We start from the raw sequence: 17356 nt of genomic DNA on the forward strand, positions 1-17356 counted from the left end.
CAGTGACAGTGTTATGGTCTCTCCTCTCGATGTATTCTTCTGTAGAGCTGAATCTAGAATATAATCAGAGGTGAAGCAAAGCTGAATCATTAGAACTGTGTGTGTGCAGGAAGCTGAAGTCGTAATGATTCCCTCTCTCTTTCTCTGCCCACTCTCCTTTCTTCGCCCTTTTCCTCTCTTTTTCTTTGCAATTCACAGGCATGCTGATGGGACTGTGAAGTTTTGGGATGCTTCTGCAAGTAAGTACCTTTACATGGACTTCCTTACATATAATATCTTGGCCTAGATGGCCTTAAAGTGTGATTAACCAAAGTCAACACGGAGTCAACATGTTGCACAGTTTCCCAACTCTGTACTGTCTGCTAATGTCCCTGGTGCGTAACAGAGCTCTCTCCTGTTTTTTCCCCCAGTAATGCTCCAGGTACTATACAAGCTGAAGACGGCCAAGGTGTTTGAGAAGAGCAGGAATAATAAGGAGGAAAAGCAGAACACAGAGATTGTGGATGAGGACCCGTTTGCCATCCAGATCATGGCCTGGTGTCCTGAGAGCAGGATGCTGTGTGTGGCCGGGGTGTCTGCCAACCTCATCATATACCGCTTCAGCAAGCAGGAGATCACCACCGAGGTCGTACAGGTGGGTCAGTGTGTGTGTGTTCACCATTTCTCTGTGCTTACCATGTTTAATTGTTGGATAGTGTAAACTGAGAAACATACCCATTTATTATTTATGCTTAAAGCCTGTGTGTAGCCTGTATGCCAGTATGTATGCCATGACAACAGACACACCGTGTAGTGGTAAATATAGCCACCCGTAGACAGCTAGATTCTCCCTTCTCTCATTAGTGGCTAAGTGATGTTTCTTGTGTCCTGAAGGCTGTTCCTACAGACAGTGTTTTCCCCTTCACTCCTGCGGCCTCCCAATGCCCCATTAGATGAGTCTCCAGCCAGTAAAAACACAATGTTGCTGCCATGACAACACACACACACGGTTAACAACCTAGCCAGTGGATCATTATTTTGCGGCAGCTGTGAGAAGTGAATTGACGTGAGTTGTTGGAATGCAGATAATGATATGATGCTAATGCAGCCATGTCAGTGTTACGTCAGGGTGTATGCGTTTGGTTAACCATGATGCCTTGGGTCTGTCGGTCGGTCGGTCAGGGGGTATGCGTTTGGTCGGTCGGTCTGTCTGTCTGTCTGTCTGTCGGTCTGTTTGTCGGTCTGTCTGAGATCAAGTATGTGACCTGTGGAGAGATTGAGAGCAGAGTTTAAACAGCAGTGAATCTTACAATTAGGAGAGGAGCTTCTCTTCTCACAGGGCAATCTTTACCCCCAACCCCAGATACAGAGAGAGGAAGGGAGAAAGAGAGGTAGAGAGAAAAGAGGGCACAGATCAGCATCACAGACACATTCCAATACTCTTAATTAGACTCCCATCATGCACCAGCGCACCCACGCCCCCACGTCCTGGTGATTGGTTGTGTGTGTGTGGGGTTGGGGGGGAGTGGCAGTGCAGTCCAGTAGCCTGAAGGAGGACTTAGAAGAAACCCTGGGATATCTTCACTTCAGAGCACCTCCTTGACCCTGCAATCACCCCCACAAAAACACACACACACACACACACACACACACACACACACACACACACACACACACACACACACACACACACACCAGAAGGCAAAGCCACTCACCAGGTTGACATGCTGAGACCATTTGTAGGTGTCCTTATAGATGAAGAGTCCTTCTCTCTTTGAAGAGACACTGTTAGCTTTCACTGATTCAAGTGGTGGGAAAGAAACTGCTCAGAAGGCACTTTAGTCATATTGAAATAAAGGCTGCTTAACTTTCAGAATTAAGTTTCTGGAATGTGTGTGTACCCCAGCTGTTGGAGGTGCGTTTGCAGTACGAGGTGAATGACATGGAGTCCCCTCCAGAGGGGGGAGGAGGGGGTGATCGTGACCTGCCCACCCCCGGAGCAACCTCACCCAGCCCCCAGACCACCGGACCCCCGACACACCCCTCCACCAGCAGCAACTCCTCTGACGGGGTCCGAGACAACGTACCCTGCCTTAAGTATGCGCCCTGCACCACCACCGGATCACGTACAGTACTTACCATACAGACACACATTCCCTCTCTGCAACAAAGTGGGCATTTGGGATACAACACTTAGCTACCCACCCATAGGCTATCCAACTGGGTGGGGAGCTACCCCCCCCCCTCTTCCTCTCTCTTTCTTTCTCTCCCTCTCCATCTGTAGGGTGCGTAGTACCCCTCTAAAGCAGTCTCCAGGGTACCAGGTAGATTTGGTGGTGCAGCTGGTGTGGGTGAGTGGAGAGCCCCCCCAACAGATCACAAGCCTGGCCCTCAACTCCTCCTACGGCCTGTGAGTATAAGGTGATAGACAGTGTATCTATATGAGATTTACTGTGCACCCTAATGAAACAACCCAATATGGCAGTTAAATCTGGAGCTGTGTGCAAACCAACCAAGGATACTGTAAAAGTAAGATACGTTTTAAGGAGTGGTCGATATCTCAACATGAGTAACAAGTCCTCAATTCAAAGAGTCAAAATGTGGTTTTGAGCGCTGGTTTTGGGCCCGTTTGATATGACTTTCCTAGTACAGCCAAGCTGGAATGGAATCAAGCCGTGTCAACACAATTTATGTCTGCTGGGAAATTCAGACGGAGAGTTCTGCTGCTTTGCTTTCTGGTAGAACTAGCTACATCTCACCTGAACCCCAATTTCATGTATATTTTCATCATATCTCCCTCTCTCAACTTCTCCTTCTCTCCCTACCCCTAATCTCTCCAACAGGATTGTGTTTGGGAACAGTAATGGTCTGGCGGTGGTGGACTACCTCCAGAAGACAGTGCTGTTGAACCTGGGGACAGTGGAGCTGTATGGGTCTAACGATCCCTACCAGAGACAGCCTCGCTCTCCACGCAAGACACGCCAGCCTTCCGGAGGTAATGGTAAAGACTGTTACCAGGTCACTGATTTACCACCAAGCAGATAGCTCTATATAGGCTTGTACTATATATGGACATTCAGTACAGTCTTTTGTAGTCTAGTACTAGATATGGTTTATGTCATCTTAATTAAACTACTACTTATAGGTATGTAGATATGGGCTGATGCAGTATTATGCGATGTTATAGGGATGAGAGGTATATTTGGTAGATGTGCTTACAGACTGTTCAGACTGTATCACATGCACATGCAGGCAGTCAAGAAATAGCAATGGTGGTGGTGACGAGGTTGTGTGAGGTTCTCTGTCTCCTCTCCTCCATCTCTGTATCTTTGCAAATCCTTGAGAGGATTTTGAAAGGTATCTAAATAGTTATTTTGACGATTCAGTACATCATCATCTCTCTGTGGTGCCTGGCTGGCACACACACTCAGACACATAAACGCCCGTCTTCCTTTCCTACACACACCCTGTCAGTGCAGCACTGTGTTATTGACAGTCAGCAGCGTCACTGACTGCATTATGACATACTGCCACCTTCTGTTCAGTGATTGTACTACAGTCTCCAGCATCACCAAATCAATGCCAATAACTGCTGTGGTGTAATGACTCTGTAACCTGTGTTGCTTAGCAACAGCTTGATGAGGAAATTAGAAGTGTGTGTTTGTGTGTGTGTGTGTGTGCAGCATCTGGTGTAATTGACTTTGGTTAGCGGTGGGCTGGCACCTGTCAGAGTGTGGGGTCTGAGCAGTAATGACGTCTCCAGCTGTGCCGTCTGTCCTACCCACAGGACTAGAGTCTGTCTGTCTGTCTGTCTGTCTGTCTGTCTGTCTGTCTGTCTGTCTGTCTGTCTGTCTGTCTGTCTGTCTGTCTGTCTGTCTGTCTGTCTGTCTGCCTGTCTGTCTGTCTGTCTGTCTGTCTGTCTGCGTGCGTGCCTAGAACTTCTGGCTCTATGTACAGGAAGGTTTTGGGCAATGGCACAGCACAAGGGCAATGGCTTGGATAGCAGTCTGTTTAGTCTGTTTCACCTCTGGTCAGGGAAAATGGCGCTATACTCAAATGAAACCTACATATCATGACATCCTTATCAAACAGAAAGGAGAAAAGGACAGAGTGCATGTAATCTGCAGTTTGATAATAATGATATCTAATGTCGTGCAATGTCTGTATTTTCCGCTTGTAGGCCTGTGTGATATCAACGAGGGCTCTGCCTCGGAAGACCGCTGCAAGTCCCCCACTTCAGGTGAACTGTCTTTCAGCATGTTAGAGTTAGCATTACACTGGTACCCACATCAGTTACAACACCTACTGACTTTACCCACAACCCATTGTTTAGTAACAGGTGGGTTGTGGAGAATAAGATAAGCATGATTCACTTGAAGACTGTATATTGACCTAACCTGAAAATGATGAATTCAGTGTAAGCAACATTCAAATCAAAATCATGGGCATTAATATGGAGTTAGTCACCCCTTTGCTGCTATAACAGCCTCCACTCTTCTGCGAAGGCTTTCCACTAGATGTTGGAACGTTGCTGCTGGGACTTGCTTCTATTCAGCCACAAGAGTATTAGTGAGGTCGGGCACTGATGTTGGGCGATTAGGCCTGGCTTGCAGTCGCTGTTCCAATTAATCTAAAAGGTGTTCGATAAGGTTGAGGTCAGGGCTCTGTGCAGGCCAGTCAAGGACATTCTACTGCCAATGTTTGTCTGTGGAGATTACATTGATTTTATACAGCTGTCAGCAACGTGTGTGGCCGACATAGCCGAATCCACAAATTTTAAGGGGTGTCCACATACTTTTGTGTATATAGTGTATTTGCATGCAATTCTATTAGAATGCATCAGCGAGATTTGGTTGCTATTGGTAAATATGGTTTTCTCTTACATGTCACACCTTTGGATGTCAAACCTTTGGATGTTACAGTTCTCTGACTGTGAAAGTTTGATTTCAGGCAGACTTTATTGACTTTTGTTACAGGTCTCAGTTGTGTACTGACACGTCATACTTTCAATAAAATAGAAAGTATGTATCAGATTGATTTTGGCAGTTGTTTTAGTATGTTTTATCAAAATCTGAGACATTAGCAGTAAACTGCGGAGAGGCCACTATGATTCTGAATTGCCTAGACAGTTAAAGACCATAAAACTCACTGAATTAGTGAGTACTCTGAAGTCAGTCCAAGATATAAACTCATATCCTATTTGGTAAGAATCAATATAATATAAGGAGGGTTCGTTTAGTTTATATGGACTTTACAGTCTTGGAAAACCTCAATAATCCCATTAAAATCAGAAAAAAGGTTTTTCTAGGATCCTACGATTTGCCAAAATCTATTTTTTTTCTATCTAGGATATTGTCTGTCTTCCAGACCTCATATTTTATTTGGACTTTTATAGGACCTGATGTTGTGGTTTTCTTTCCAGTGGGTTTTACTCATATAATGCTGTGGCATTTGCAGATCTAGATTTGATATGAAACTGAAAACTTCCATGTGAGTTCCAAGTGAGATCGGATCATGTAGCTAGGTGATGCCGATTCAATTATAGATTGTTGACAAACTAAATATTTATTTATTACCTAAAGTATATGGAACATGGTCATAAACAGGTCAACAACAAACAACACCTTTCACACAACGTAATCCAAACATCTGCCCGTTGTTAGATTTGCACAAACAAATCGTTACTGTCAAGACAAGGTGCCTCCTCGATGCCCTGCCCTCGACATCTATTCTCGGTTTGCTAAATTAGCATTTGAGGTGACGAGGCATGCTAATGAGAGAACAACCCAGTTCCATCTCATTACTGGGAGCTTGATATTAACACACAGACATTGAGGCTCAAACACAGAGCTGAGCTGCTTTTTAAAAGGTCACAGATTTTTTTTTGAAGTGGTCCCAAGACTGAAATCCCACTGCAAGCTATGTTCCAGGTGTTCAGCCAACTACGCCAACCCCCAACGTCTGGTGTTGCTAGCTAGCTAACTGCCTCAGTTCACCTGCTATTTATGAGGATGGCATATCGGACATGCAGTCTTGACTTGCGCATATGTCTCTTCCTAATTGAGATTCTAGAGTCGTTGGGAGAGTCAACAAGGCTTTAAAGCTTTGTGCCGCTAAGAAAATAATTAGTCTGAGCAAAAATGTACACAATGTCAACAAATATTCTGCATGCACCCAGGTAGTGTTGAAACTGAAGATTGAGGTAAACTGCTACCAATTGGTTTACATGATACAATGATAACAAGCAGAAAAACAGTCCTTCCACAAATGGACACATTTCGGGAAAAGTGATTGGTAGGCGGTATGGTAAAGTACCAGGATGTTTCTAACTGCACGTTTATCTACTTCCTCCCAAAAGTGTTGGCGTTAAACCATCAGCAATTCTACAATGGAAGTGGGGGTAGAGGAGGTAAGAGTGGCCAAAGACTTCAACCCTGGAGTAGTTTGGTCAGAGATAGTACACTGTATAAAATAAGGTGTCCGCCCCTGTTCTAACAACCTGTCTCTGTCTCTGTTTCATAGTCACTTCAGTGGCACTGAATCACTGTTTGACTTAGAAAACCCTAAAATAATATGCACACACCCACACTCTTATAACGGTATACCCTAGACCACCATTGCATGCTACATGTTTGTAGCACGGTTGTCACATCGTGAAATGTGCCTGTGGCAAATGTCCTTATCAGCCTCAACGATTGTTCCACCTTCACCCCCGCTCCTGATTGGCTGTCTGTCTGTCTGTAGTTATGACATCACAGCAGTCTATTTGTATTCAATCTGTTCTGTCTGTCCGACACCGTTGACTTTGCAGCAAGGTTTATATTCACTACCATTCTCTACCTCGTAGATTTAGGGAAATTATCAGTTTTACGAAGTGCTGTCTTTGCTGACAATACAAAGTCTATGTGCAATTCTGTTTGCAATGTGTCTGTAACATTAGTTAATCAGGAATAGAAATGGACTGTAATTTTGGAGGCTCCAAAAGTTAATGTAGTTCTGACTACTTAGCTAACAGTGCCTTGTAGGCCTCCCCAGAGAAACACCTTCTCTGCTTGCACTGTATTGTCCTTCCACTGTCTTCTTCCATCCTGCTCACTTCCTGTTTCTTGTTACCTTCCTGTCCTCGATGCATGCTCCTGTGGTGAGGGGTTCCTACAATTCCTCTCTTCCAGGGCACTGTGTGTGCGACGTACGACAGCTTACTTCCTTGTTGTTATTTTGTCCCTTCCAGCATTCCTCTTTGATTCAACAGGGTTGTCTTCCTCTGATGCTCTAATGCTTCCTTCCTGTTTCATTCTAAAGCATTTTGCCTCCAATGAAGCACAATAAAGCAATGCCCAGCAATGTGTATGTATTGTAATGCTATAAGCACAACCACAGCTCAGTCCTATCTGCTAGTTCCCAACTCCTAGCTTCTAGCTAGCTTTGCATGGCCTGTCGTGTTAGCTTAGGTGTGTTTGTAAAGAGGGATGTTCTCTTTTTTCCAGCAAAGATGTCACGGAAATTAAGCTTGCCTACTGAGCTAAAGCCAGACTTGGGTAAGCCTTAACTTCGTGTTTACAATTTTGCTTTTCTAAATCATTTTTTTTTTCTCAAAAAACTGGACTCGCACTGTATCCTCTAGTCCAAATGGTCTCACGATATGAGCATCTCAAAGGAATAATATGAGTTCCATAGTTAGGCTACTATCCATGAATAGAACCTTATGTAGTTTTCTATAAGATGTTATTGTACATATATTGCACTAGGGTTGGCAAAGAGCCCCGTCGACTACCAAATTGATAGCATCCTATGGATTTCCTCAGTCAGGCTAACTAACGATCATCATTTGGCAGTCTCTCTGCTACTTCTTGAGATAAACCTGGAGATAAGGGGTGGAGAGGACAGAAAGCGAATTATTATTATTCTATCTTTTTTTTACCCTCTTTTTCTCCCCAATTTCAAACTTGTTTCATTGCTGCAACTCCCCAACTGGCTCGGGAGGCGAAGGTCGAGTCATGCGTCCTCCGAAACATGACCTGTCAAACCGAGCTTCTTTAACACCCGCTCGCCAGAAACCAGCCGCACCATTCTGTCGGAGGAAACACCGTTCACCTGACGACCGAGTTCAGCGTGCAGGTGCCTGGCTCCGCCATAAGGAGTTGCTAGAGCATGATGAGCCCCGATGAGTTCCCCCGGCCGAACCCTCCCCTAACCCGGACGTAGCTAGGCCAATTGTACGCCGCCCTATGGGACCCCCGATCGCGGCCGGGTGTGATACCACCCGGGATCAAACCCGGGTCTGTAGTGGCGCTGCGATGCAGTGTCTTAGACCGCTGGGCTACTCGGGAAGCCCAGCAAAATGAATTGTAGAGAACTTAACAAAAGTTCTACTAAAACACATTTTGGTTGGATATTTTACCAACTGCTACGGTAAACTAACCAGCACACTGTTGCACAATAGAGCTTTCTGTGTATGTGTGTGTGTTCAGAAGCTTTCTCTTCCTCTTTTCTGTTTCTCTATTTGTTTATTTTGTGATTAGTCTTTTCAAAAAGTTCAAATGTTTTCTTATAGGTGATCGACAGATGCTACTACAGAACAAAACATCCTTTAACTTTATTTTATCTGCACAGTTTATCCAAAACAAAAAGCACAATTTCCTTCCTAGGATGCCCAAATGGCAGAAACCATTGAATGGGAAAGAGTGGGGAATTTGGTCAGCACCTTGAATGTGCAAAATCTGTCTGATGCAGGGATAATATAGTCTGGTAAATATTTTGAGAAGTGTTGACATATACAGTGCCTTACAAAAGTATTCATTCCCCTTGGCATTTTTCCTATTTTGTTGCATTACAACCTGTAATTTAAATGGATTTTTGTTTGGATTTCATGTAATGGACATACACAAAATAGTCCAAATTGGTGAAGTGAAATGAAAAAAATTACTTGTTTCAAAAAAATGTAAAACGGAAAAGTGGTGCGTGCATATGTATTCACCCCCTTTGCTATGAAGCCCCGAAAATAGATCTGGTGCAACCAATTACCTTCGGAAAAGCCCACCTGTGTGTAATCTAAGTGTCACATGATCTGTCACATGATTCAGTATACTGTATATACACCTGTTCTGAAAGGTCCCAGAGTCTGTAACACCACTAAGCAAGGGGAACCACAATCCAAGTGGCACCATGAAAACTAAGGAGCTTTCCAAACAGGTCAGAAACAAAGTTGTAGAGAAGTACAGATCAGGGTTGGGTTATAAAAAAAAATATAAATCTTTGAACATCCCAAGGAGCACCGTTAAATCCATTATTAAAAAACGGAACGAATATGGCACCACAACAAACATACCAAGAGCGGGCCGCCCACCAAAACTCATGGACCAGGCAAGGAGGCCATTAATCAGAGAGGCAACAAAGAGTCTAAAGATAACCCTGAAGGAGCTGCAAAGCTCCACAGCGGAGATTGGACTATCTGTCCATAGTAGAGGTCAACCGATTAATCGGAATGGCTGATTTAATTAGGGCCTATTTCAAGTTTTCATAACAATCGGTAATCAGTATTTTTGGACACCAATTGTGGATGATTAAAAAAAAAATGTTTTTTTTAATATATATATATTTTTTACACCTTTATTTAACTAGGCAAGTCAGTTAAGAACAGATTCTTTCAATGACGGCAAGGAAGTTGAGAATTCAAGCAGCTTTTCGCTGCTTTTTTTTTGTTAAAAATCGTGCAACATTTCAGCGCCCTGCTATTCATGCCAGGAATATAGTATATGCATATGATTAGTATGTGTGGATAGAAAACACTCAGACGTTTCTAAAACTGTTTAAATCACGGCTGTGACTATTACAGAACGTGCGTTTCATCGAAAAGTGCAGGGAAAACTGATCACTGAAAATGGAAAAATATATCCATCCGCGACTTCAAGGAATTGTTCAAAGTGAACCGAATTAAATAGGGCCGAGGTTACAATGCCTACAGCTTCCACACGATGTCTAGAGTCTTGTCATTTGATTCAGCTTTGATTCTTGGTCGAACCGATTCAAGGGAACTCATTCCCTCCAGTCTCCGACCGGATGTTTTGGTCGACCTCTCTTCAGACATGTTTTTCTACACGGACAGCTAAAGAAATTACATCGCCTCCTGATGAATTTTATCGCTTATTAACGTGTACTAATACCTAAAGTTGCATTAGAACAGTATTTCGAAGTGTTTTGTGAAAGTTTATCGTCGACTTTTTGAATTTTAAAAATGACGTTACGTTATGAAACGCTATTTTTTTCCGTTTATCACACAGTATTCTTAGATCGATATCTAGGCTATATATGGACCGATTTAATCGAAAAAAAGACCCTAAATTATGTTTATGGGACATCTAGGAGTGCCAAGAAAGAAGCTCGTCAAAGGTAATGAATGTTTTATATTTTATTTCAGCGTTTTGGTTTGCGACGGCTAACGCAAAATCTGTCGTGTTAGGTGACGTTGCAGTATTTTGAGGGTGCATGGTATCAGATAATAGCTTCTCATGCTTTCGCCGAAAAGCATTTTACAAATCTGACTTGGTGGATAGATTCACAACGAGTGTAGCTTTAATTCAGTATATTGTATGTCAATTTTAATGAAAGTTTGAGGTTTATCAACCTCTATAGGTGGCGCTCTTGAACATTTCCGCTGATTGTGGTCCCCACCTCGGGACCACGTCCTTAAGAAGTTAATCGGAATGGCTGATTTAATTAGGGCCTATTTCAAGTTTTCATAACAATCGGTAATCATTATTTTTGGACACCAATTGTGGATGATTAAAAGAAAAATGTTTTTTAAAATATATATATATTTTTTACACCTTTATTTAACTAGGCAAGTCAGTTAAGAACAGATTCTTTCAATGACGGCCTAGGAACGGAACTAGTCAAACGCTCTAACCACCTGCCTCCTTACATTGCACTCCATGAGGAGCCTGCGTGGCAGGCTGACTACCTGTTACACGTGGGCAGCAAGAAGCCAAGGTAAGTTGCTAGCTAGCATTAACTCATAAAAGACAATCAATCTTAACATAATCACTAGTTAACTACACATGGTTGATGATATTACTCGTTTATCTGGCGTGTCCTGCGTTGCATATAATCGATGTGGTGCCTGTTAATTTCTCATGGAATCACAGCCTACTTCGCCAAACGGGTGATGATTTAACAAGCTCATTTGTGAAAAAAACACTATCGTTGCACCAATGTGTACCTACCCATAAACGTCAATGCCTTTCTTTAAAATCAATACACAAGTGTATATTTTTAAACCTGCATATTTAGTTAATATTGCCTGCTAACATGAATTTCTTATAACTAGGGAAATTGTGTCACTTCTCTTGCGTTCCGTGCAAGCAGTCAGGGTATATGCAGCAGTTTGGGCCGCCTGGCTCGTTGTGAACTGTGTGAAGTCCATTTATTCCTAACAAAGACTGTAATTAATTTGCCAGAATTGTACATAATTATGACATAACATTGAAGGTTGTACAATGTAACAGCAATATTTAGACTTAGGAATGCCATCCGTTAGACAGAATAAACATTTTGTTTTCGAAATGATAGTTACCCGATTCGACCATATTAATGACCAAAGGCTCGTATTTCTGTGTGTTATTATGTTATAATTAAGTCTATGATTTGATATTTGATAGAGCAGTCTGACTGAGCGATGGTAGGCAGCAGCAGGCTCGTAAGCATTCATTCAAACAGCGCTTTCGTGCGTTTGCCAGCAGCTCTTCGCTGTGCTTCAAGCATTGAGCTGTTTTAGACTTCAAGCCTATCAACTCCCGAGATTAGGCTGGTGTAACCAATGTGAAATAGCTAGCTAGTTAGCGGGGTGCGTGCTAATAGCGTTTCAATCGGTGACGTCACTTGCTCTTGAAGTAGTTGTTCCCCTTGCTCTGCAAGGGCTGCCGCTTTTGTGGAGCGATGGGTAACGATGCTTCGAGGGTGGCTGTTGTCGATGTGTTCCTGGTTCGAGACAAGGAAGGGGCGAGGAGAGTGACGGAAGCTATACTGTTACACTGGCAATACTATAGTGCCGGGGCGGCAGGGTAGCCTAGTGGTTAGAGCGTTGGACTAGTAACCGAAAGGTTGCAAGTTCGAGTCCCTGAGCTGACAAGGTACAAATCTGTCGTTCTGCCCCTGAACATGCAGTTAACCCACTGTTCCTAGGCCGTCATTGAAAATAAGAATTTGTTCTTAATTAACTGACTTGCCTTGTAAAATAAAGGTTAAATTTTTATTTTATTTTTTAAATCCAATAGTCAAAGGTATATGAAATACAAATGGTATAGAGAGAAATAGTCCTATAATTCCTAAAATAACTAAAAATTCTTACCTGGGAATATTGAAGACTCATGTTAAAAAGAACCACCAGCTTTCATATGTTCTCATGTTCTGAGCAAGGAACTTAAACGTTTGTTTTTTTACATGGCACATATTGCACTTTTACTTTCTTCTCCAACACTTTGTTTTTGCATTATTTAAACCAAATTGATCATGTTTCATTATTTATTTGAGGCTAAATAGATTTTATTGATGTATTGTATTAAGTTAAAATAAATGTTAATTCAGTATTGTTGTAATTGTCATTATTACAAATACATTTTAAAAAATCGGCCGATTTAATCGGTATCTGCTTTTTTTGGTCCTCCAACAATCGGTATCGCCGTTGAAAAATCATTCGGTCATCTTCTAGTCCATAGGTCCACTTTAAAAGCCATACACTCCACAGAGCTGGGCTTTACGGAAGAGTGGCCAGAAAAATGCCATTGCTTAAAGACAAAAATAAGCAAACGTGTTTGGTGCTCGCCAAAAGGCATGTGGGAGACTACCCAAACATATGGATGAAGGTACGCTGGTCAGATGAGACAAAAATTGAGCTTTTTGGATATCAAGGACAACGCTATATCTGGCACAAACAGAACACCTCTCATCTCCCCGAGAATACCATCCCCACAGTGAAGCATGGTGGTGGCAGCATTATGCTGTGTGGATGTTTTTCAGTTTTGACTGGGAAACTGGTCAGAAGGAATGATGGATGATGCTAAATAAACAGAAATTCTTGAGGGGAATCTGTTTCAGTCTTCCAGAGATTTGGGACTGGGACGGAGCTTCACCTTCCAGCAGCATAGTGACCCTAAGCATACTGCTGAAGCAACACTCGAATGGTTTAAGGGGAAACATTTAAATACCTTGGAAGGGCTTAGTCAAAGCCCAGACCTCAATCCAATTGAGAATCTGTGGTATGACTTAAAGATTGCTTTCACCAGTGGAACCCATCCAACTTGAAGGAGCAACAGCAGTTTTGACTTGAAGAATGGGCAAAAATCCCAGTGTATAGATGTGCCAAGCTTATAGAGACATACCCCAAGAGACTTGCAGCTATAATTGCCGCAAAAGGTGGCTCTACAAAGTTTTGACTTTGGGGGGGATGAATAGTTATGCATGCTCAAGTTTTCAGTTTTTTTGTCTTATTGTTTGTTTCACAATAAAACATATTTTGCATATTCAAAGTGGTAGGCATGTTGTGTAAATAAAAATCTGTATTAATTCTAGGTTCTAAGGCAACAAAATAGGAAAAATGCCAAGCGGGGTGAATACTTTCACAAGCCACTGTAACACACTAACTAAGTGTTTATACATTGTTTATGAAGTTTAGTTAATTCATCATCCCATTCATTCTTATTAACTTAATCATTATCAACTCACAAATTGATATTAAGACTAAAAAGCCTCTATTGGCGTATTAAATTGAAACCTCGTTTAAGGTTGTGATGATGGGTGTGTTGTTTTTATTGATAAATAAAATCAGTCAAGTACAAGGCTGTAATGTTTTAGTGACATCTCCCCATGGGTCTCTCTCCTACATGCCAAATGTTCTTTATGTGCTGACTCTTCATTTTATGAGTTCCATCTGCCCCAGAGATAAAAGTTGTTTTATATTCATTGTGACCTATCTGGACCTCAAACTTTTAGTTTACCACGTAAGGAAAAAGGTTTTCCCCGCATTTTTTTTGTGTACTGTTAAAAAGATACAGTACATCTGCTCATCCACAGCTATTTTACTACATTTCATAAGGTGTTGTAGACCTGTTTAATATGTCTGCTCATTGTTTGCTTCTCCCGACTCTAAATGCTCTTTTAGCTCAGTGATACAATAATGTTTTAACCGCAAAGTTTGTCATATGCCAACTGCAGTCTAACAACCACACAGCTGTTTACAGTATTCAGGTACTGTATGTTTGTGTGCTGTGTGTATTCTCTCTCTGTGTGTGCGGGTGCTTTACCTTTCTGTGCCCTCTCCTCTACTGTCCTCCTGTCTGTATGTCCTCCGCGGGGCGCCAACCCACTAGACCACCGGGACAACTCCTTCAGCCGTTCACGCTCCTCCTCCGTCACCTCCATTGACAAGGAAGCACGCGAGGCCATCACCTCCTTCCACTTCTGTGAGACATTCGCTCGGAAGGGGGACAGCACCATCACACCCTGCCTGTACGTGGGCACTTCCCTGGGCACAGTGCTGGCTGTGGCCCTCAACTTGCCTCCTGCTGGGGAACAGAGGCTACTGCAGCCTGTCATCGTCTTGCCTAGCGGTGGGTGTCCGGGTTATGTGTGTGTGTGATTGTGCGAGTATGCAAATGAATACATAAGGCATGCTAACAACTCTTTGCTATATGTTATCATGTTTCTGTACACACATTACATCTGGCTCTACACATAATCTACAGTACCAGTCAAAAGTTTGGACACACCTACTCATTCTAGGGTTTTTCTTTATTTTTTTACTATTTTTTCTACATTGTGGAATAATAGAAGATATCAAATCAAACTTTATTTGTCACACGCGCCGAATACAACAAGTGTAGACCTTACAGTGAAATGCTTACTTACAACTCGTTAATCAACAGTACAGTTCAAGAAAAGTTAAGAAAATATTTATCAAAAAAACGATAGTAAAATATAATAAAAAGTAACACAATAACATAACAATAACGAGGCTATATAAGGCTATATACAGCGGATACCTGTACCGAGTCAGTGTGTGGGGGTACAGGTTAGAGGTAATTTGCACATGTAGATAGGGGTGAAGTGACTATTCATAGACAATAAACAGTGAGTAGCAGATCGCTCTTGGAAATGAACTCCATCTATCACATGGGACTGAAGTGTCAGTCAACAACACGGAGAACAAATTATGCCTCTACGCCAATTTGATGGTCAACTTCTCAGTCGCATATGAAGTTGGTGTAAACAAGGTGTGTATTTACTCTTTAAATGTTTTTCTGCATGGTAATATACATAGGCCTATAAATAACTCTTGATATGATTTGTCACTCTGCTTAATAAGTTTTGAGTTGAGTGTCTACTTTGACAAATATAGTTCTTAATGTAATCACAGAGAGGACAAGAGGGAGTAACTGCAAGGAAAAGTCTTCTGTCTGTTCAGCGGTTTATCCTGTAATTGTCATAGCTTGTCTTGTTACACCAGGGTTTGTCAAAGTTATTGTCCCTAGCAATAAAAAAGCCTAATTTAAGTGAAAATGCCCTCGGAGCCGGTGTTTGGAGGATATATTGGCATGTTAGGCTCGAGATGATGTTGAGGGCCGGGTTAGCAATGTATTAAAATAATGATTGGCATATTTTCATTAAAAATATTATTTTGATGTATTTATTCATACTATTTCATCCTTCCACAAGATATAGTCCCGAACAAATCTAGGCTTGCTACCCAAGCCGGCTGGTCGCTTGTTCTATCAGTTCGGTTGCTAGAGATGCGACCCAGTCGTTCTGTCTTTTATTCTGTGTTTATGGACCTGACCCAGTCGTTCATTCTTAATGTTCCATTGCCATACTGGCTGGCAACATGCTTATCACTTGCTTGCTAGCTAGCCAACTACAGCTAACTTAGTCATTTAAAAAAGCAGCCAGAATAACAGCGAAGTATTTGTATAAGCTGTTTTCTATTGACATTTATTTGGATACATCCATAACAATGAGCTAATGAGGCGCGGTTTTGCCTGGCATGGAAAATTTGCTTACCCAGCCAGCCAACGAGCCAGCCAACAACACAGCTACTACAATCACTTCCAACTGAAGCTGGGAAGACTGCAAACTAGCTGCACTTCATTTCGTTTTACCCATTTTCGTTTGACATTTCTTTGTATATATCCATAAAAATGATGCCAGCTGATTCATAATTTAGACAGGCTGAAAAGCGCTGCCTGTCTCGTCCCTACTCACGATACGTTAATTACTATGAGACAGATGGAGATTTAATTTGAATATTGAAACAATTTTGCAAATGTCGGAGAGAAGGATAGCAAGATTTATACAAATCTCTGAAAACTGTTAGTTTAAAAGAAATGTTAGATTATGTCTATGCTTTTTATAGTAGAGATCAAGTCTATAAATTGCTTGGCTGGGCTGATGAGACATTGGATTGCGCAGTCAGATGGAACAGAATAAATAGACATTTTACCTTCATAGATTTAGCCAGTGGTAACCTGTGAAATAGACACCGGATGGAAGCCGGTTTTAACCGGGATTCAGGATTAGACCCACCCGTTGTCCCAGAATATGAAATATTTATTTTTTCCCCCCTGCTAATCCATCATTATAATGGACAGTTATGTTATGTCTACTGTACTATTTTGTCATGATGCAAAATGGCACTGTTCCTAAGGAAGTACTTGGCGGGAAATGATAAAAGGGAATCCATATTTTAATGACTGTCCAATATATTCGTCCTCTTTCAGAGTGAAACTGTTATTTTGGTACTGCCTGAAAATGTGACAACCGAAGGGAGCGCCTGTGATAACACAACATCGACATTGAAACTCAGTTTTGGAGATGGGCACAGTTGGACAGTGGATTTCACTAAAAATAACAAAACCTACCAAGTAGATACCATTATCTTCTCCTACAATCTCAATGACTCAAGCGTCTTCCCCAACTCTACATCAAAAGGTAACGAACTCGTGACTACATAGTTATGATGTCATGTAAGTCGCTCTGGATAAGAGCGTCTGCTAAATGACTTAAATGTAAATGTAAATGTCATGATACTGTTAATTCGCGATATACAAATTTAGTACTGTAGTTGATATGACACATGCTGATATTTGTCAATCCTTCTTGCTGATATTTGACAATCCTTGCTTTTAGAAACCAAGTCTGTGACGGTAAAGTCAATTATCACCAATGTGAGTGTGGACACCTACTACTCCTGCAAGAGTGCAGATGTCCGGACAGTAGAGTCTGTCATTCAGACACTGTATGATGTTGCTCTACAGGCGTTTGTGATTAACGGCAGCAAAAGTGACACCGGTAGGTAGTATGAGCATCAGGCCATTGTAAGATCAACTGT

General features: G+C 42.0%; 2 protein-coding genes across 2 annotated transcripts in view; both read left to right on the forward strand.

Annotated features, from left to right (window-relative positions):
- Positions 1-17356, forward strand: part of stxbp5a (syntaxin binding protein 5a (tomosyn)) — a 164807-nt gene that overhangs the window by 133602 nt on the left and 13849 nt on the right. Inside the window, exons 14-22 of the mRNA XM_065008922.1 lie at positions 199-239; positions 411-634; positions 1886-2076; positions 2264-2389; positions 2823-2974; positions 4160-4219; positions 6338-6388; positions 7467-7516; positions 14300-14582. Coding sequence (XP_064864994.1) covers positions 199-239; positions 411-634; positions 1886-2076; positions 2264-2389; positions 2823-2974; positions 4160-4219; positions 6338-6388; positions 7467-7516; positions 14300-14582 — 1178 coding nt within the window. The remainder of the gene's footprint in view (positions 1-198; positions 240-410; positions 635-1885; positions 2077-2263; positions 2390-2822; positions 2975-4159; positions 4220-6337; positions 6389-7466; positions 7517-14299; positions 14583-17356) is intronic.
- Positions 14598-17339, forward strand: LOC115108035 (lysosome-associated membrane glycoprotein 2-like). The gene is made up of 4 exons (XM_065009406.1): positions 14598-14603; positions 15111-15245; positions 16746-16956; positions 17155-17339. Exons 1-4 carry the CDS (start codon positions 14598-14600, stop codon positions 17322-17324), a joined length of 522 nt encoding a protein of 173 aa, XP_064865478.1. The 3' UTR covers positions 17325-17339.

Source organism: Oncorhynchus nerka, linkage group LG24 (assembly GCF_034236695.1).
Source record: "Oncorhynchus nerka isolate Pitt River linkage group LG24, Oner_Uvic_2.0, whole genome shotgun sequence".
In the NCBI taxonomy this organism is placed as follows: Eukaryota; Metazoa; Chordata; class Actinopteri; order Salmoniformes; family Salmonidae; genus Oncorhynchus; species Oncorhynchus nerka.

Excerpts from the sequence above, each read along its gene's own strand:
- LOC115108035 (XM_065009406.1), top strand. Across the intron at positions 15,246-16,745 it reads ATGAAGTTGGTGTAAACAAG|AGTGAAACTGTTATTTTGGT; the intron begins GTGTGTATTTAC and ends GTCCTCTTTCAG. Across the intron at positions 16,957-17,154 it reads CCCCAACTCTACATCAAAAG|AAACCAAGTCTGTGACGGTA; the intron begins GTAACGAACTCG and ends CCTTGCTTTTAG.